Raw genomic sequence first — 21,141 nt, 5'->3', positions numbered from 1 at the left:
AAACGAAAACATTATTGGTTTCAGTGACTTTATTTACAACTTAGTACAATCTTAATTCACACAATTTTGTTTTTTTACGTTTTTTTAAATTTTTTATTTTTTTCACGAGTGCTTATTCACAACTATTTTCAAGTAAATCAAACCTTACATAAATACTTGCAAGCAATTAATAATAGCAAGAAATTCATCAATACTCTCAGAACCAATGTAACACTCTTTTTGATATCTTATTTTTGTGGAAATATTTTTTTTTACATTCTATAGTATTGCAGTATCCGTAGATACAGATGTATGAACAATCACGTATGACGTTTGGAAATTCAGCTACAATACTCAACAATGAATAACTAAAGTTTCAAGTGTTTCATAAAATCAATACAATGCAAGCATTGTAAAGCAAAACACAGCTGTACTCAGCCTATTAAAAAATCAGGTTTCCAGTAGCCATTCGAATCTTACAATTATATTTATAAAGATTAAGAATATGCAGTGCTATGCAAGATTATATTTAAGTATCTTGCAAGTGAATTGACCGCTCATCAAAGTGTGGCTGAGTACGGATGTGTTAATTATATTCAAAATTATCACGTAATTTCAATTGTACATGTTTTTTCAGACCATAATTTCTCTAGATATTGTTACTTCTCTAGATCAATCCTACAACTTCTGCATTATTGTTCACACGAAATGCAAAATTTTTTAAATTGCTCTTCATATTCCAGTAAACAATAAATTTACAAAACACTTAATCGATAGTGCTAGGAGACATCTACACTAATAAACAAACGTACACAATGTACATCAAATGGTTAAAAAAATTCGCACAATTTTTGCATTGAAAAAATTTGGTAATCTCTTGAACATCATATAAAAAAAAATCGGCGATCTAATATCAATCATTCGCAAAACACAACCTCATTCTAGGAAAACGACGATTTTTAAAACCTATTCATATTTACAACAGGGTAGTAAGAAAATAACTCATTTCATTATCGTCACGCATTCTCGTAGAAAAATCGTATTTACCCTAGCTTCTGAATTTACACTAATTAATCTCAATTTTTTTATGCGTTGAAACCGCACAGCAGAGATTTTTACTAAAGCTATTAACCTTTATTCAACGACTTTCACATCTGATTGCTCGTATACGTATATATGATAAAAAAGTGAATGAAAATAAATTGTAAAAATCGGTCGGAAGTTAAATATTGTAACTTTGAGTTCCGCATGTGTACACTGGTCAATGTATAAGCGGCTACTTAAACAACGCGATGCTTAAATTACGGAAATGCAGTAAGCATCATTTTTCGTGTAACTATGCTTTATAAAATACGTCGAATATTTTCTAGATTTCTCGATAGATGCCACAGGAGGGAGTTTCAACTTATTATTTGAACATGAAAAAAATGCAAATTGGAAATTAAATGAAGCATTCCATTATTTTGTTACTATTAGAAGTATGCTTTGTTTTCCTTATCAATATCTATACGTCGCTGAAATATTGTTCTATTTATTAGTTTTTCGGAAACTACTACTTGCGACGTTGATACTTTGAGAAAAATAGAAAATCGCTCCTATAAAAATCATACTTTTTTATTTGATTAACGATTTTTTTCTTGACCGTGCTTTGAAGTCTACTAGTCAAGTTTTGGAAAAATGAATAACACCTTTAGAGAGCTACGAAAAAAAAAAATACATTGAATGATCGAATGATATTTTTGTCTATAAAAGATGAGACGTTTGTTCAGTATAATATTGAAAACTCAAAAATTGTGCTACTATACGCATTTCCTGAGGCATCCATCGCAATTCTCATCATATTTCCTATTTATACATTTACTTAGAATTATTGAATAATATATTAACAATATTATTCGAATTTACTAGGTGCATTTTAAAAAGATGCACGTTATTGGGAAGCCGGTGAAGCTTGTGTAGTTTCAGGTGACTCTTCTGGTTTCGAGGGTGATAACACTATAACCTCTTTTTCAACTGAGGCTGATTTCACTTTTTTCAAATTATTTTCAACCTCTTCAGTCATTGCAGGCAAAAGTCGCTTTTTTGCTGGAGTTGGGCTCGGAGTTTTTCGGATTACTTTATTTTTTCTTTCTAGTGGTTTAGCACCAGTATTGGCACTAGGGGAAGTTTTTCTTTTTGCTTGTTTCGAGTCCATAAGCTTTGGAGTGGATTTTTTAAACTGAGCTGGTTTATTTACTTCCATCTGAAAGTACAAAAATAAATGAGCGAATTGTAAACAGAAAAATATTATAACTAATTATTATTTTCAATTTTCGGGCCTAATACATACTTCATTTTTTACTTCATACTGAATTTCCACGGAGGCTGAGTTAGTTGTTTCAGCTTTTAGCGTTTCATCGAGTTTTAAGTCATTTTCAACTTTTTCATCAGTTTCTGGTTTAACTTCGGGTACGTCTATCTTAACGGAGGATGAATTTAGTGCCGTAACCGATGTTTCAGAAGCATTGGCCACGGCATTATCAGCAGCCCCAGAAGCAATATCACCTACAGCAGCGGCGGCAGCCTCTGCTTTTTGATCAGCTTCGTACTCGGCTAGAACTGCATCTAGATTGAAACGTCTACGATAGTTGACGAAAAATGACTTTAGGTGTGATTCATTTTTGGTTCCAATAGTTTCAGCGATGGCCACTGCATCCTTCCCGTACTTCCGAACACCTTGAACGGCCAGTAAAAGCTCGTCATTAGACCAACGAGAAGTAATTCTTGATTTGGTCTCACTGGGTCGCATTGCTGCGAGAGCAGCTGGTGAGAGCTTTCGTTTTACTGCACCTATCTGCTGTTTGTTCATTTGAATCTTCATAAAAAAAAATTTTAATTAGTATCATCATTTAATTTATAGAGAACAGGAGTACTGAGTGATCTTATAGTAGTTAAATGTCGATTTAGAACAAATGTATCCACACGATATGTGACAAAATTTAAGAATAACGTTGTTTTTTGAAATATAACATACTTGTCGTTTGAGACTAACGATTTCAACATCAATCGACTGACATGCGTCGGCAACTTGATTAGGTTGGCCGGCCAAAGCTGCCAGATCGTCGTGATTCACTAAGATACCTCGGGGAAGTTTTCGCTTGTTCATTCGACCAGGCATCGAGCTCAATGGTCTCACCACTCCCGTGCGTCTACAGTTATACAAGTGATATTTGTTCAGTTGAAAAGAATATTTTAATAATTTTTTTCTAGTTTTTTCATCAACTCGAATCACAAAAATTTTTTTTTTTCATATCTTACTGAATAAGAATGGAAATTCGTACGAGCGTGTCAAAGAAGCAGAATGATTCAAAAAGCATTAAAAAATTCTAGTGAATCGAGCCGTATGCTTTTGCTTTGTTATGCACTGACCTCCAATGCTGATAGCAGCTATGACACGCGTGTCCTTTAGGCGTAGAACGAACTTTATGACAAGCAACACCGCAGTTGCTGCAAGAATCCTACAACATATAACATGCCCTTTTTTACACTTGTCTGACTTAGATTCTTCTACTTATTGTCAGGAAGTATGAGGGTTGTGTTGTAGGGTCAAACATTTTACGCGCGTTACAGACGTTTGAGAGTCTTTTTTTATTTACAACGTAAAAGGTTTATATTTGCATAACTGTCTTAAAAATACTTTTGGAAATTTAATATTATTTTAATAGTCATTAAATCGTTTAAATGGATCATATCATAAAAGAGTTGATAGTTCAAAGAATGAAATTGAAACCAAGTATGTACTCTTGAAGAGTACATTGAAAAAGGAAAATCCTGAAAATTTCAGTCCTTTAGGTTCATCCCTCTTGGATCTTATTAGAGTTCAAAGTTGAATTTTTATTTTTCAAATTGTTTTCTGCTTTTTTGGGGTACATATCGGAAAATGGTTTAAATATGATTTTTGATGTAAAATTTGATGAAAAATTCAGATTTGTTGTCAAAAATCATATTCATAAATTTAAAATCCATTTATGCAATAGTATGACGAAAAATGTCTTTTTTCGCACATTTTTTAGTGCGCAAAAAGCGTTTTTGGACACTTGTGTGCGGTAAAATGCCCCATTTTGGACACGGGTGTGCGGTAAAACGCCTCATTTCAATGAACGTATTTTTCGCCTACTATTGCATAAAATTTTGTATGCAACACGTGCCCAGCTTTTTGCGCACAGTGTGCGGAAAAAACACCCACTCGTGCCGGCATAGCCGGCACTCGTGTCTTTTTCCGCACACTCGTGCCCAAAAACGCCTTTTGGGCACTTGTTACATAAATAACTATTAAAATGTAATAAAGTGTAAATGTCAAAAAATAAATGTGTTCATCTACAGCAATTAGGCCAATATTGTAATATGTTTATTGATATATCAAAATACAACTTCTGATCAATTTTTTTCATCGGTTGAAAATCAGAGATAATTCTTCAGCTGTCAAAAGACCAAAAATAATGTAAAATTAGAGCAAAACCATGCTTTTCGGTCCTTTGAAAGCTGGAGAATTATCTCTGATTTTCAACCGATGAAAAAAATTGATCAGAAGTTGTATTTTGATATATCAATAAACATATTACAATATTGGCCTAATTGCTGTAGATGAACACATTTATTTTTTGACATTTACACTTTATTACATTTTAAATGGATTTTAAATTTATGAATATGATTTTTGACAACAAATCTGAATTTTTCATCAAATTTTACATCAAAAATCATATTTAAACCATTTTCCGATATGTACCCCAAAAAAGCAGAAAACCATTTGAAAAATAAAAATTCAACTTTGAACTCTAAAAAGATCCAAGAGGGATGGACCTAAAGGGCTGAAATTTTCAGGATTTTCCTTTTTCAATGTACTCTTCAAGAGTACATACTTTATTTCAATTTCATTTTTTGAAAAATCAACTATTTTATATGACCCAAATACAACGATGTAATTAAATAATGCTGATCTATTTGGCTAATTCATTAAATGAAAATTTTAAAATAGTGCATTAATAAATAATATAATAGCATTCATCACTCGATTTAACTATTTTTACAAGGATATTGAAAGGGTTTTTCTACAAAGTGTTGGCTTATGTGCTTTTAAATAATAAACTATTTTTTAAACTAATTTTTATGGAAATAAAAAACAGATAAGCTGTTCATTTTTTTAGATGAAAAATTTTGATTAATGCTGATTGACCTATGACATTGAAAAATATTAAAGCCAAGTACTGAAAGAAATGAATAAAAAAACTGGAATCTACATGACAGAATTGATTAACGGATTTTTCAAAATTTCATTTAAGATGAAAGAAGATTACTTTCAAAACCATCAAGTAATTTAAAAAAATGTCAAACTGTAAGATTTTTACTTTATTACTTATTTAAAGGTCCCTACTTGTACGAGGCAAGAATTTATCATTCAACTTGAAATTTAAAACCTTAAATAATATGCAATTTGTTTTGAAAAAGTAAAACCTTAAATAATATGCAAATTAATATGATTTTTTTTCAAATTCTAGATTGTTATTTGTTTCATATAATGCAAAAAAGGAAGTAACATCTTAATTAATTCAAACTTATGCAATACACATGGATTGTGTGCACCTAGGCCGTGTGGATACATTTTGATGGGTTAGGTCTTATTGAAATATTATATAGATTAAATGAAAGAATTTTAAAATAAGTCCATTGCACTTGACAAATTTAATTATGGTAGCTGTCTGAATGTTTGTGCAATGGTATGAAATTTATATAAATTATTTACTTATTGATAAAATCATTGAAAAAGTGCAGTGCAAGCGTGGATTTAGAATAAATTAAAGGAGATAGCATATTGAATGCTAATAGACAAATTCACTTACCTTAGGCACCTTTGCTAGGGCTTCTGTATCGCCATCACTCGAGCCATGGTTACTATTGCTGTCTTCTTCATTATCTGATGACTTCTTGCGTCTACGTTTAGCTTGTTTGTCCATCAAGGAAGTTTTTGCTCTGGTCTTTTTCCAACTGTAATAGTGTTTCACTAAACTGGAGATAGGTTTATCAGGAAGCTGCAACAAAATTGGTTTTTCTATAGTCAAAAATTCAAAACAAGTGATAGAAAGAGGTTTAGAGTGCCAACTTACCATTTGTCTAATTTTTGCAAAGTTTTTACCATGGAACGAAAATGCTTGTTCGAACAAGATTTTATCTTCGTTGGTCCACTCATCGGGGAACGGTGTGAAGTTTGATAAATCTAAAATAGCTCGATCTAAGTTATGCTTATGCCAAAACAGCATTCCTAAGGCCTGTTCTCCATTGTACCCATATTGAGTTTTAGCAACATGAACATATTTGTCCACTGTGAATGTAATAAAATATAAATTTACAGAATATTATTGAAGATTCAAAAATTTGAATGGGAAAAATGTTCTTACGTCTGGCATCAGTAATATCATGAACAGGGGACCAAACTAGTAGAGCTTTTTCCTGCGTTGCTTCATTTTTGGATTCTACAGAAACATTGTCAGGAACAGAACAATTTTCAGCAACAGAAACATTTTCAGTTTCAGTTTCATCTTTATTGCCATAAAGTTAATAAAAATTTTCCAAAAAAAAAGAATTAAAAAAAAGTATGAAAAAAAAAATTGAAATAAGTAAATTTACTCACCAGTATCGGGGACTACTTCTGGGATAGCTGCTTGATAATCACGTCCAACACGAATTCGCGCTACTGGAGCTGTAAATGAGTAACCGTTCAACAATTGGGCAAAAAATTGTAATTGTTTAAATATTTGAAACTATGTTTGGTTAAAATTAAAAGCGCAATTAATCGATGAAAGGAAAGAACACGCGCTCGATGTAAGCTTAGCAAAGTTGCGAAATTGCAAAGAAAGGTATGCAATGTATAAGACTGGAGACTGCAACAAGGCGCATTGGAGAATGAACACGAAGAGGAAAATGCAAAAAACTTACTTTCTTCTTCATCGCTAGCACCCGCCGTTGGTGGTGACTTGGGACTGTTGGTACCCGAGCGGCGACCATTCCGAGTCGGGATTGCGGCTTCGTTACCAGCAAGCACCATGATTCAAGTTTGACCGAATCTGCCAGTCGATTGAATGAGGCGCGAGTCTCGGCTGCAACTGTACTACCTGCCGTGTCGGACTCTGGATGCAGGGCGCTGATTATTCTCAAGTCTTCGAGTCAAAAAGCTCCGCTGATCCGTAGCGTATCTAGCTTCTCTCCCACCTCGTGCCGCGAATACCGTTCAGGGATGCGCGCGCACACACGACCAATTGTACTTGGTACAAAAATGGTCTCACACACACGCACGTGTGAGCTGCTACTGATGGCTTGCAACTGACTGAGAATCACGAGGTTAGCTCGCCGAGCGGGAGGCTACTATTTGTCTTGGTGTGCGTGCTGCATGAAGCTGACACGGTCACTGTCGGACGTAGCGTGTGCTCCTCCTTGCTTGTGTGGGTAACTTCGTCACGAACGACCAGTCCTGCCGTCCAATCACGCTTGATTTAGCTAGCTGTATAAACAGACGGGACATTTAAATTTATTTCTGTTTAATTTTTTATTCAAGTGATTTAAAAAAGCTGATCATTATTGTACATTGATACATTCGTACAAAAATGTACAAATACATTAATGAACATATAAAAAAATAATAATTTAGCAATGACTTATACTAGGATTCTCTATGTTTTACGCATTATTTCGCGCATTATTATATATTGAAAAAATAATATATTTTTGTTGTCTATAAAACAATAAGAGATGATATTTATAAAAAAAAAAAAAATGGATTTTGCTATTACAAAAATGATTAAACGAACCGAGCCAAAATTCATATATTATTCCTAACGCTTCCCAAAAGAATAAGACATTTGTTAGTTTGATTTCGATTAAGAACAAATTAACCCGACATTTGAAACAAACTTGTTATATGTATCAACTAATCACAAATATTCATTTTGCAGAGAGTGAAAATAATTATCTTAAAAATAAAATTAAGAATAATTGACTTTTATTCTTTTAAACTTTAATCACCCGAAATATTTATAAATACATACATTTATCAAGTCATCACAATAAGTTTACTGATAAAAATAATTATCTTAATAAGTAAATTAAAAATGATTCGCCTTTAATCTTTAAAAATCAACTACCCTCAACACATAAAAGTTTTAAGAAGGCCGATCGTTTGATTATAAATTGTTACTTTAAGTTATAAAAACGTAAAAGCTTACGATTTATTTGTGTATGTGAAAATCCAGCAATCGAATTATCATTGTCTAGTCTCTGAAATTGTTTAATACGAAAAAAGCAAAAGTAACAACACGCCTATATTCGTGAATAGGTTATGTCATAATAGCGTATCCACTTGGTAATACGATTATATAGCGACCGAAAAAATGAGGCTCGGGGAAAAAGTGAATGTGTGACTGTCAAAAAACGACATATTTTATTTGCATTATTAAAAAGCAAGAGAAGTTGGGTATTAAACGATTTTTAGGTGACGTAAACGATGTTGGGATTTTTTACTATCAATGATGTTTCCATAAAAAACTACGATTTTAAATGTCTGTTTTGCAATAATCGAATAATTCATATGAGTACTGGTCAAAATCTATGTGATTAACATAACAGAATGATCTTAAACGTTTTCGTAGACTAACTAACCGAATGTGCTTCATTCATACAATAAAAAACACAAATTTTGTTTTTCTGCTCTACTATTTTAGGTAAATGAAAACTTTTTGCAGCATGTAGTTATTTGCCTAAAGGAATGTGTATCAACCGTTTTTTAAGGCACACAAATAAAAGTCTTTGGTCTGATTCAACGATTTAATATAACGACAACATTTTTAATCGATCATTTTGATCTGAAACTTTGTATTCTCAAAAATTGAAATGAGAGAACGATATTCTCTGAATAGAAGGGCTTTATGAAAAATAACTCCTTTGTTGAATTGAAAAGTACTCATTTGAATGTTTTATTTAAGTTTGTAGATTAGACTTTCTATGTGAGCTGTTTGTATTGTAATATAGAAAATTACTACTACAAGCGTCATAGTTTTATCTTCCACATCTCGAAGTGGTGTCACTAATTTTACTATAGCTATTGTAGTGAAGGTCAGTACTACATGATAGCTGATACTCGTTCTTTTACATTCTTAAACATTCGAAAAGTTATCAATTCCGAGAATTAAAAATTGTTCAATTTCTACAGTACGAATTCAATTAATCAAAGAAAAAAGAGATAATGAAACAGGTTAACGTTTCTATGAAAATGAGGGATCGTTCTCCACTCGGAATAAGAAAAACTCGAACAGCGATATTATCCCTTGCACATATGCTTTCTGCGTGCAAGTAGCAAGAAATTCGCAATAGCCACTATATAACTGCTCCCCGTTTACGTAACGCAAATATTAGCAGTTATTTCAAGTATAGCAAAAGCTCTCGAGCTCTCATGCCCGTTTAAAAATTATAACCTAAAAATTTGAAACATTGAAGAGAACTTTATTTTTAGCGCTCGATCGGACCGATCTTTGCGTCCAGTTGATCGTCGAAGGAACAATGAATTAATAATCATTTTGATACGAACATTCGCAACTATGAGCATGGGGGATGTATGACGCCTTTTGACACTGTCCAGAGATTTTCGACTCGATCGCTTCGCGCGACCGTGCCGCGTGACGTCACCTATCTTCAACGCACCTTTTCCTTTTCGTTCTTTTTAACACGAGCATTCTCGAACGCAAGACGTAAATATATCTTTTCAACTGAAATTTTAATTTTCAGGCCTATCTGTGGCTTTATTTTCATTTTCATTGAGAACAAAAATAATGATATTTATTACGTAGGATTAATTATTGTATCAGATTTTTGATGATATTAAATTTTTTGCATTAGCGACGCAATAAACACGTGTAAACAGTTTGCAAGCCAAATATTTCATTTGATTTAAAAAATACGTTACTTATTGTGTTTCAAAGATCAAATATCAGTGGTAACAGTGATTATTCGCTTATTAAGTTGAAGAAAACCTAATGATAAATCGGTATATTAGGCGTGAACCAGATCGATTAACGTTTTAATAATATAATAAAAAAATACGTCGTGCTTAGCAAGCTGCAGTAGAGAATGCAATACTGTGCCACTTTAAGCTCAAGAGCCATCTGGCCGGGGATGGCCACGAGAAGGATCAGTATCCAAACCGAGCCTCTCTAATAAGCTCCAAGGGCGTCTGCTGGATAAAAATTCAAAAATATCTTTTCAGTGAGAAAAGTTACGAAAACTCGCTTGCGTGTACTTTGATCAGAAAACGTTTTAAGATTTATTTTAACAAAACAGAAATCATCCTATTTTGCAAGAGAAAATCGTGAATTCAAAAATAAGCCGTTATTTTTTCCTACTTTAGTCTTAGTTTACAAGTAGTTGGATGACAATCTTCGAGCGTTGAGCGATCTCTTTTTCCTTTTTATTCGAGTTACAAGGGATCAAATCTTCATATTAGTAAATGACCGTAGTTTGGTAACAAAAAATAAATATACATTTAAAAGATAACTAATAATATACTTTAGTGCATGGTAAACTGAAAGAAAGATAATAATCATTTCCTTAAAGGAAAGACAGGCTTTTTTTTTAATTTGCAAATTAACATGTATTTTTGCCAGTTAGAAATATTCTGTTGGAATATCGTAAGAACTACTAGCCATTTTCACATGTACGACGAATCTTTGGGAATTTCATTTTCTTCTCGTTGACGCATATGTAGACTACGAATACAGCGAATAGGTCACGTGATCTGATAAAATGGCCGTATGTAACGGAAAAAAGTAGGTGGCTATGTGCGTTCGGTTAATCCAAATTGCTTTGATATTTCCATTCGTAAGCAATCGTTTAATAAGGCATGAACATATAATTATTGTACTTTCGGGGTATATTTCGATGATCTTGCTTTAGATTGTTCAATAACGATTAGCAAGTCTCGAGAAATTGAACAAGTCAAAATATCAACAAACAGTTACGAGGCTTTGATTCATTTGTTATTGACGCGATGCTATTGTAAAATTGGCCATCGAATCGTTCGCAAAGGGTAGGAAAGGGCAGAAAAGAGTAGCGAACGTTGATCGAGGTAAGAATGCGAGGGGGAGAGAGAGAGAGAAAGAGAGAGAGAGAGAGAGAGAACGACTTAGGTGTATATTAATACTCGAGTACGATTACGAAAAGTTGATTGCAAAACTTTCTAAAATCGGTTTCGAACATATCTGAATAATGTTGGCGGCGCGTGAGTAAAAAAAGGGGCCGAGTCGATGCAGATACCGCAAGCATAAACGCGCAAAAATTCACGTCTGATTGCGAGCAAGGAAATCTGTTGGTTCGCAGAGCCGAGGGCAGCTTGCGTATCGCTGCTGCCACTGCGAATGCTGCTATTGCCAAGCTTTCGATTCGCTCGAGCGTCCACGCAGCGCGAGACGATGCGAGCAACAAGAGGGAAACTCTGCGTTGGATGCGGGACGCGCCTCTCTTCTCGCCTTACTACATCGGCATGCTATAGGCCGCTGCTGCTGTCGAGCACGTAACAGCAGTCGCGCAGCTCGAGACACTTTTTCGGCTAGGTAGCTCATTACGAAGATATCGCGAGAAACGATTACTCGTAGATTCGAGGCATTGCCGACGACGACGACCACGGCTCGTGCCGATGGCGCCACCAAACGGATGGATAATTTTTTCATCCTACCCAATGCCTTACCTGCTAGTGCAATAGCTAAGCTCGCCTCGATGTTGGGCCCATGGCTCGTATCTACCTCTGCCACAACTCCCATATACATAAGTTAGCGCGACCAAAATTTATGTTCAACCGTTCGAGCAATAATGAAAATAAAGCCACGTACTGCCGAGCTAAGAAATTTCCGACCCGAAAGCTCCCTACCCCCACGAATTATATACTTTATTGTTATGGAAATAAAACAATGCGAGCTTGAATACATTTTTTTACACCACCGACTTACTTTCTTTTTTTTTTACAACTTTTTAATTGTCGCATTTACTATTCATCATGCTGATCTCGATAAAACTTACATTTCGAAACGTACGAATTAAAATTGAGAAAATTTTGAGAAAATTTAAGAAATTTTTTTTTTAATTTCAGAAATTATCCAAAAGTTTTTAACGAAAAATGCAAGTCTGAAAAAATTTAATCATTTAAACAATGTCAATGTATAATTAGTACTAAAAATTACCAAGGCATTGTGGGTGGACATCGTAAGTCCAAGTATTCGAGTTAAAAAAATGAATTTCAGATCGATTTTAGGTTATTAAGTGGTCTATAGTATGGTATATGGGTGAAGCCGCCGAAAACAAGCATCGTATCGAAGTAAAGATATTGAGCAGCGAGTAACGACATTATTGCTCATATCGACGTCAACAAATTGTTCCAATGTGTATCTTTTCTCACATAGAGCTGATGCGACGAAAAAAGTTGACGTTTCTCTGATAAACGCAAATGAAAAACAAGTTTGAGAATAATAGCTGCAAGTTCAAATTTTCTTTTTATACATGTGGAAAACAGGACGATGATCAAATTTCGTCCGGTCGTAGCTTTTGCTGAAAGAAGACCACGAAAGTGATGTTGAGTCTGTGAAACATTCACAGACGAGTCAACTTAAATTGTTAACAACAATGAAAAATGTATTTATCGCTAGGTGTTATGGGCTGCTGCATGTGGTTTATCAAAAAAGACTGTTGCGAAGTACATATAAATGTGATGTATGTTAATTATATGCATATAATAATTAATGTATAAAAATGATGGCTATACGAACCTGTGCGTGGCTCTCTGCTGCGAGCCAAGTCTCGAATTGGTCAAATTCCTAGGTAACGCCGTCTCCTCGTCAACAAGCGAGCGAAATTATCCAAGTTCGCGGATTCTTTCGAGCTTTGCTTCTAGCTAATCGTGCTCGGGTTGGAAAATGAGAAATACACAAGTTACGAGTCCGTATTCGCGAATCAAGCAGCGCAACGCGTGAAATTTTCAACGTGACCGTGGCAAAAGATAATGCGCTACACCGAGGTTTCCGTACGACGAGTGCGATGTTCAGCGAAATATAAAGCTAATCGAGAGTCGGAGCGTCGAACGAAGGGACTTTCTCGCGAGATGCACACCCGATGTACGGACTCGCAAATATCCCTCGCTTTTTATCGTCAAAGGAAGCACGGCGGCGTGCGTAAAACACGGAGCACCTTACAGTTACATAGACTGCGGCAAGTTGCAAGCAGCTCGGGACTCGGGACTCGACAATCGGGATCTCTGCGATTCGCAACTCTAGACCGTGGGGGCGCTCATGACAGACTTTTCGATTCGTGCCAATAAAGACAGAAACTCATCTTGCCGACTCCGTCGAACGAAGGGGGCGGCACGAGCACGTGTAGTAGTAGCAGTATACGGACAATATATATATATTTCAAGTTTTAATGAATTGCACATCGCAGCATGGAGAATAAAAACTGGAGCGCCCAAGTATATGAATTCGTATACTTGGGATATAGGTAGCAGCGCGGTAGCAATGCTACGACTTGATAAAACTCAGTAATTGAGTAGATTTCGATTGCCTTCTGAGTAAACATAGTGCAGGCGTTCACACTGATTCTTACACCTAATTATATTTGTCTGGAATGGAATATCATATCAATCAATTTTGACGATAAGGTGTCGTCTTATACTGATTGAGGAAATTGCATGTCAAAATCTACAACTAATTTCCACCAATAACTTGTATTTCTGATCGATTTATATTCTCAGTTTAATTAAACTGAAATTTTCAAAAAAATTCAACTTTTTCAAAAGATGTTGTATTTTTTGCATTTTTGGATTCGTTGTGATGATTCCTTTGATTGTAATTTACTTAAAAATGTCAACGACAGCCCATATCTGAAACGAGTGAATGTTCTTTTTAAGTTAAAATAAAGTTTATTGCCTCGCAATATCTAATTTTTCAAAATATCGGGAAAGGTTGGAGGGTGTGTCATTAGTTTATTAGATGTTAAAAAAATAATTCTGTATTAATTGACGACATCGCTTTTTTTCCAATTTCGACTTCATCGTAGCCGACCAGAATTTGTTCAGTTTTTTCGATATTCTTTACAATTTTACCCTTGCATATATTTAAATAATAATTGTAACATAATTGTATGTAACTGTTCACAGGTAACATAATAGCGCAATTATTTGTCCCGCACGTTGCTTTGGTCGTGGCTGATGCAAGCGAAAAATGCCTCATTTGCCCATTCACCTCGAAGCCGGGCCCAAATAATTCCATTTTCGGATCACGGCAGGTCGTAAATATAAGAAGTGTTGGGTACTTGATAAAATCGGAGCATGCCTTTTCCCGGCTACTTTTACTGGACTATAATGACACTGTGACACTGCAATCAGCCTCATCTACTTGCTATATAGTTGCGCTATACATTCGACGACGTGATATAAGTAGATTTCTGTACTGATCTACGCAGGCAGGCCGAGCTGACGACTGCTGGCACGAAAACCAGTGCAGTGTCACTTTCTTGTATGTTGGCAAATGCGCTCGTATCTTAACTCTCTCTATATATACATTCGTATATACATGTATAGATAAAAGAAAAAAGTAAAAAAATGATATATGTATATATCCTAAGTATAATATGCGCAAAGCAAGGCTGGCCCTCGCGCTTGGATAACCGAGCGGCGCAGTGGTGAAGTTGCGGCACTCGGGTCGTCATCTACGTCGCCTGCAGCACTCCTGCTGTGCCCATTGACACCGCCACCGACGAGCGACGACGGGGGCAGACCCGAATCCCGATAACAGAGAGAGAGTCGGATAAGCGACGGGGAAGCTTCACTCGCCCTCACCGGCCTCCGCCGCCACTTTCCCTAATTCGATCCCGTAACCCGTTATAACACATCGCTCTTGTCGTTCGATTGGCCGTGCGTGCGCTACACACGAGTGTCTGCCAGATCAGCGCGTGCATCGTCAGTGTGACATCTGGCCCTTGTATCGTCGTTATACACTGACACAGTGACTGGACATGCGATTCACTCTGGACAACGTGAGTTTTTCCCGCAGGCATCGGCCAGAAAAAGTCAACGCCGACTGAGCCAGTTGGATGCTCATCGAGAACCTATTTTGCTTATGCTTTTTTTACCGTGTTCCGACGTAAGTACGTGCGCTTTCTCGTACCCACGACCTGCTCTATTGCACGCAGCGCTCGCCACGCTCTTTGGCCTCTGACTCTATATACCTATGCTTTTACTCGCTTACCCATCGTATTTGCTTGTCTAGCTACCTCCTCGTCGATACCTTAGTCGTCTGTACGTACGATGCCTTGACGTTTATTTTTCTCACTTTTTGCCGTTTCATTGAATCTGCTCCCCAGTCGCATTCGGTTCTCGCTTCGGCTGCCTTTTCTTCGATAGCTTATCAGACCCGACTAATCGTTTGCACTCTATATGAATTCAGAATTCTGTTTTGCTCGCTTGTTCACTCCTGCCTGTACATTTGACAGTTAACGTGTTTATACCTCCGGATTAATCGCTCTTTCGATTATTTACCATTCTCATTTTACTTAGTAAACTTGAAATAAAAAAATTATTGTACTGTTGGCAGATTATATCAAGTAATTGCAGCCATACATATTTTTTGGCCTTTTCAAATAGCTCCTATTCCCTTTTCACTTTTTTGTCTGCTGATCAACTCAAATAAAATACTTACCTGATTTAGGGTGTGATACTAATATTAAATATTTTTCACGTTTCTGCAACAATTCCTTTCAAAACAATCAAAAAAACTTCTTTCAATTTATACATTTTCATTTGAAAAAAAAAAACTATACCTTTTATTAAATTCATTTCTTTATCACAGCTGAATTCTTATTAATAAATAAAACATCATCTTGCTTGCTAGTTATTCTTTTTCTAATTTTACTATTTTTCTGTCAATTAATTTTGTAAATGTACTTAATATACATATATTTGTGACAGATGGCCATATGAGCAGAAATATCAACGATTGAATTGTCTGAATCATATTTTTATCTATATTACACTATATTTGGAAACATCAGACTAACTTTATATCAAAATGAAGACTGTAGCATTAATAAGCGGTGGCAAAGATTCTTGCTTCAACATGATGCAGTGCCTTGCTGCTGGGCACGAAATTGTGGCCCTGGCAAATTTGTATCCAATTGGAAAAGGTATTTAAATTTCATGCTACACTCAATAATTATGTTTATATTGAAACAAGTCATATTAGTATGTTTAGAGATTATAATTAATGTGTTAAAGTCCAATATTTTCATTTCGATTAATAAATGATAAATGAAAGTTGAAACAAAATACTTTAAACATCTTTAAAGAATTGCATTCCAATCTTATCTCGCCAAAAAAAAATTATCGTTCATCTTGTGATAAAGAATGTTCAATATTATTTTATGCTATAGTATTTGAAATTTTTGATATGTATAAAATAAAATAATAATTTATTAAAAAAATGTTTTTTTCTAATTATACAACTATACAATTCCTTTCATTTTAGATGAACTGGATTCATACATGTTTCAAACAGTTGGTCACCAAGGAGTAGAGTTTATTGGAGAAGCAATAGGATTACCTCTTTACAGGGAGCCTACAACTGGCCAATCTAAGATGCAAGAAAAAAACTACCAACCTACTGAAGAAGATGAAGTTGAAGATTTATATAGACTACTAAAAAAAGTCAAGGTATATGAGTAGTTCATTTCTCTAATTACTTTGTAATAAAGCACAAGCTGTAAAAGAAAATTTTGAACTTATTTTTTGAGACCTTGATGGCCCTCTTTGTTTTGATGTTATTAAAGATGTTGTCTCTGCTCTGTTAAGAAAATTATTCTGTAAAAGTCTCAAAAAATAGGTTTATTTATCACATTTGCGGTGCAAATTTTAAAAATTAATTAAAATACTCTGCTAAATAAAATACAAAATTAATTAAAATTAATTCCGATCTTTATAATATTTAGGACAAAGAAAATATTGAAGCTGTTGCCTCTGGTGCTATCTTTAGTGATTATCAACGAATAAGAGTTGAAAATGTGTAAGCATATGATGAACAGTAATCTCAAACTAAACTAGCTTGAAAAACTTACAAATTAATATTTTTTACAGTTGCAGTAGATTAGGATTGGTTTCACTTTCTTACCTATGGAGGAGAGATCAGGAACAACTCTTAAAAGAAATGATTGAATGTTCTGTAAATGCAGTTATTATTAAAGTTGCTTCATTAGGTTTGGAACCAAGGCATTTGGGTAAATCCATCTCCGAGATGCAGCCACATCTCACCAAAATGGTGAGTAAATATCTGAATGAATACATTTTTTGAGTTAAATTAAATTTGGATGGTTTCCAAATTTCCTTCTAAAGTTTTTATCATCCCTATCCATTAAATTCAATTTAGTAAGTGGTTTTCAAATTGTTCTGAATTTTGAAACAACATATAATATAAATTCTGAATATGAATGAAAGACAAAAATATACTCAGTATTATGTTTTTTTGCAGAAAGAAAAATATGGACTAAATGTTTGTGGCGAAGGAGGTGAATATGAAACATTTACCTTAGATTGTCCTTTATACATCAAAAGCATAGTTGTGTAAGTATTAGCATTTCAAGTTTTATAAAAAAATTGTAAAAAATTAATCAAATTATAAATATTCTAGAGATGAATATGAAAGTGTGGTGCATTCTAATGATGAAATTGCACCAGTTGGGTACCTGAATTTTAAAAAAATACATCTTGAAAATAAAAATGTAAGAAAAATTTTGAAAAACAACTTTTTGTTGATTAATAAGTAAAGTATTTCTTACAAAAATCATTGATTTCAGAATGGTTTAGAGAAATTATCACTTCAAGAAAGACTGAAAAATATAATGGTAAAAACTCCACTCGATTATATTTCTGAAATAGTTGGACCAGAATTGCAAGATGGCTGCAACTTATCTGATGAAGAAAATGAGGAGCAGGAGAAAGATAACAACGACCCACAAGCGACAAATACTGGTAATAATAAGTGTATACTAGAGCATTTTGAAATTACTCATTTCATCTCTAATTGTAACTTTATCAAATGATAATAAGTTACAGGCCAACTAAACCCTCCAAGCCTACAAGATGAAACGTTCGAAACTGAAGAATACCCAGAAAATCCATGTGTCAGTAGGAACCAAACTGGCTGGTACTGGTTTGGTAGTATTGTTGGGAGAAATTCAGAACCAAAGCTTGCTATGGCCGAAGCATTAGACAAATTAATAGGTAAAATGTTATTTCGTTTTTTTTTGATAAAACTGTTATTGAAAGTTGATTTACTTTATCTTTCATTTTCCAGATCTAGTCAAAAGAGAAAATCTTGATATATCTGATATTGTTGCTGTGACAATGTTTTTGAAAGATTTATCTACTTACGCAGATATTAACGAAATTTACGTGTCAAAATTGGCAAAAGTCAATCCTCCGGTGAGGGTGTGTACAGAAATTCCCAATAATTTTCACATTGTTTTGGATGCATTAGCTTATAAAAAAATCGAAGAAGAAGACGAAAAGAGCGATAAGAAAACGCATAAGAGACACACGATGCACGTTCAAAGCATAAGCAATTGGGCACCTGCCAATATCGGACCTTATTCGCAAGCAGTTCGAGTAAGTAAATAATTCGCTTACACGAATTCTCGCTTTTCCTCACTATTTTTGATAAAATACACTGATAAATGAAATTTAAGATGTTCAACGTCATCTCTATCAGTCTCTATCTCTTTTGAATGTCTCAATATAAACTCTCGGTTATAATTTGTTCAATTTTGATATAGTGAGCATATAATAGTATTTCAAATTTTCGTAGATAATTTCAAGTAATGAAACTAGTTTAAAAATCTAAGATTATGTTAAATAAAAATAACTTTTATTTTTGCTTAAAAGAAAAATTCAAAAATAGTATCGAGTAACAAAAGAAAAAAGAATTACATGATCATTATGCATGAGAATAGAATAATATAATTATAGCACTATCTTCTTCAAATTCTTTATAAAAAATTATCGTTTATTTTACTTTAAAGTTGGTTTTGCGGGCATGCAATTTAAATTTTGGTCAATTGTAATTACATTAATATCTATGTTCTATTTTATTTCCGTCATTCATTGATTGGCATTTTGTTGTATGCAATACATGTTATGAGTTTATTGTTGAACAACCAAGATTTTGTGCGGTTAATTTCACATGTCATAAGAATAGATAAATCAATCGATTTTTTGTGCGCGCGTATGTTATAATTCGAAAGTATATACTAGCGCACATTTCTGCCAAGTCAGTTTTTCTAATTTATTTTTATCAAGATGAAGAATGATTTTTTTATTCTTTTCGAACTTCTTTAAACTTTGCATAGGTAGGCGATATAATCAGTGTCGCTGGACAAATTCCATTGATCCCAGGAAATATGTCGATTCTCGAGTCAAATATCAAGCGCCAGTGTCGGCTGACGTTGAGACACATCAACCGCATCGTCAAGGCCATGGACTCAAACACCGAATTGAGACATATTGTGCAGGGCATTTGCTTTCTCACTCATCCCAACTCGATACCTGCCGCGCGAAAAGAATGGGAAAAGCGCACTAACAATGCCATAGTCGATTATGTGGTGGTTACAGGTCTTCCACGTGGTGCACAGGTCGAATGGTGCGTTTGGGCTCATCGTGACAACAATAGATTTGAATGTGAGTTGTTGTTATTTCTAATGACTATTATTAGCGTCGCGGGTGTCACGCTAATGTTCAAAATTCGAGGGAACTAGTAAGAGAGAAAAGTACAAGTCGTGGCTTTTATTAGACTCGAGTATATGTTGCACACACATATTTATCCACTGTTGATGCATACGTCAATGAGCTATTGTACTATATTATTTGTTTCCTTATTTCCACTTAACCATTCGGTGATGGCTTTATTTTCGTCTGATTCTTAAGAGAATTCTACACAACATTAAGTTATATTTAGGATCTACTATATATGTATTTTAAACATCTATGACAATGTGTGCATTTTGTTTTGCGAATACAGACGAAGAGACCGGCAAGTGCGTTGGCAGCTTCAAAGTGGCCATTAGAAGGAGGTGGAACTACGAGAATAACGTTTCAGCCATCGTGTGTTACCTATCGACTGGTGAGTTGTTGGCGGCAGCCAAACTACGACGATCCAAGAAACAATAGAAACTTGCTCATACGTATGATTTCATTTTTATTCATTTTTTTCAACAGGTTCGTCCAATTCAACCGGGAACTTGACCACAGAAACGACAGTCTCATCGTCGGACTTTACGCTGCCAGAATTGATCGAGGCGTTCGAGTACCTGCTGTGCAAATTAACTAAAGGCTCACAGGTGGAAAATCCCTCGTGCAATTTGCGTATATTTTATAAACTTGGTAGCCTGCCAGGACCTAGCTTTATACAGCAGGCCCTAAACCACTTTGCTGATCGCAATCTTGTCACGACTATTATACCAACGCGGCATTTGCACAACTTCAGTACTTTTCTGTCTGTGTGCGGCATCAGGCACGAATAATGGGAATACTTGATTTTTTGAACGTTTATATATTGCATATATGTACGGATGACTTGTACTCTTTCTCTCTTTTTCGTATGCTTATTGATATACTATCAGTTATTGCATAAAGTGAAAATTTGAATGAGCCATGAACAGATGTAATGTCTTACATATGTATGAGCACAATGTTAAAAAGTCTATTGTGATAAGTTTTAATGAACTTGTCCGTTTGTTTTGAGTTTTTATTCTTATTTCATGTATATTTTATTGAGCTCATATTTCTCAAAAGTTGATAAAACTCGTTGTTGAGATAAGTTCTTTATTTGTAGTATACAACCCAATAAAATGATGGATGATTAGAAAACTGAATGTTTGATTGATGATTTTAAATTTTAAATATTGTTGCTGCATTTGACATTGAACATTTTTTGTCATTATTTTTAATTTTCTTATTTTAAATTATTTTGATATTTTTTCAGTAATTATTGGATTTATTTAGAATTTTTCAATTATAACGATATCATCACTGCAAAAAAACTTCTTATACTTTGAAAA

At 34.5% G+C, this 21,141-nt stretch overlaps 2 protein-coding genes across 10 annotated transcripts; one reads left to right on the top strand and one right to left on the bottom strand.

The window, feature by feature from the left end:
* Positions 1 to 159: 159 nt before the first annotated feature.
* LOC106658462 (REST corepressor 1) lies at positions 160 to 13,290 on the bottom strand. Of its 5 annotated transcripts, none has more exons than XM_014380457.2 (10): positions 12,816 to 13,290; positions 6,952 to 7,513; positions 6,647 to 6,715; positions 6,414 to 6,554; positions 6,123 to 6,337; positions 5,859 to 6,047; positions 3,388 to 3,476; positions 2,993 to 3,167; positions 2,309 to 2,833; positions 160 to 2,221 (listed from the first exon to the last, which is right to left on the bottom strand). In XM_014380457.2, the coding sequence occupies exons 2-10, from the start codon at positions 7,058 to 7,060 to the stop codon at positions 1,910 to 1,912; spliced, it is 1,824 nt and encodes a 607-aa protein (XP_014235943.1). In that variant the 5' UTR covers positions 7,061 to 7,513; positions 12,816 to 13,290; the 3' UTR covers positions 160 to 1,909. The 5 variants fall into 5 exon arrangements, with proteins under 5 accessions (XP_014235943.1, XP_014235946.1, XP_014235945.1 ...); XM_014380460.2 differs by having other exon boundaries at positions 6,414 to 6,488; XM_014380459.2 differs by having other exon boundaries at positions 6,647 to 6,709.
* Positions 13,291 to 14,613: 1,323 nt separating this feature from the next.
* Positions 14,614 to 20,955, top strand: LOC106658338 (diphthine--ammonia ligase). 5 transcript variants are annotated; one of them, XM_014380239.2, is made up of 13 exons: positions 14,614 to 15,075; positions 16,007 to 16,221; positions 16,563 to 16,747; positions 17,023 to 17,096; positions 17,168 to 17,348; positions 17,559 to 17,650; positions 17,718 to 17,808; positions 17,884 to 18,058; positions 18,137 to 18,310; positions 18,384 to 18,694; positions 19,435 to 19,762; positions 20,103 to 20,204; positions 20,300 to 20,955. In XM_014380239.2, the coding sequence occupies exons 2-13, from the start codon at positions 16,107 to 16,109 to the stop codon at positions 20,602 to 20,604; spliced, it is 2,133 nt and encodes a 710-aa protein (XP_014235725.1). In that variant the 5' UTR covers positions 14,614 to 15,075; positions 16,007 to 16,106; the 3' UTR covers positions 20,605 to 20,955. The 5 variants fall into 5 exon arrangements, with proteins under 5 accessions (XP_014235725.1, XP_014235727.1, XP_014235724.1 ...); XM_014380241.2 differs by having other exon boundaries at positions 14,614 to 15,182; positions 18,143 to 18,310; XM_014380238.2 differs by having other exon boundaries at positions 14,614 to 15,182.
* Positions 20,956 to 21,141: the final 186 nt, after the last annotated feature.

The sequence above is a fragment of the Trichogramma pretiosum genome, unplaced genomic scaffold, assembly GCF_000599845.2.
Source record: "Trichogramma pretiosum strain Unisexual culture from Peru unplaced genomic scaffold, Tpre_2.0 scaffold70, whole genome shotgun sequence".
NCBI classification, from domain to species: domain Eukaryota; kingdom Metazoa; phylum Arthropoda; class Insecta; order Hymenoptera; family Trichogrammatidae; genus Trichogramma; species Trichogramma pretiosum.
Note: the sequence above shows the minus strand (reverse complement) of the source record. Positions and strands in the feature narration are given on the sequence as shown.

Excerpts from the sequence above, each read along its gene's own strand:
- LOC106658462 (XM_014380457.2), bottom strand. The coding sequence starts at position 7,060 with ATGGTGCTTGCTGGTAACGAAGCCGCAATCCCGACTCGGAATGGTCGC. Across the intron at positions 6,716-6,951 it reads TGCTAGCGATGAAGAAGAAA|CTCCAGTAGCGCGAATTCGT; the intron begins GTAAGTTTTTTG and ends ACTCATTTACAG. Across the intron at positions 2,834-2,992 it reads TCGTTAGTCTCAAACGACAA|ATTCAAATGAACAAACAGCA; the intron begins GTATGTTATATT and ends TTTTTTATGAAG.
- LOC106658338 (XM_014380239.2), top strand. The coding sequence starts at position 16,107 with ATGAAGACTGTAGCATTAATAAGCGGTGGCAAAGATTCTTGCTTCAAC. Across the intron at positions 18,311-18,383 it reads AGCATTAGACAAATTAATAG|ATCTAGTCAAAAGAGAAAAT; the intron begins GTAAAATGTTAT and ends TTCATTTTCCAG. Across the intron at positions 18,695-19,434 it reads CTTATTCGCAAGCAGTTCGA|GTAGGCGATATAATCAGTGT; the intron begins GTAAGTAAATAA and ends AACTTTGCATAG.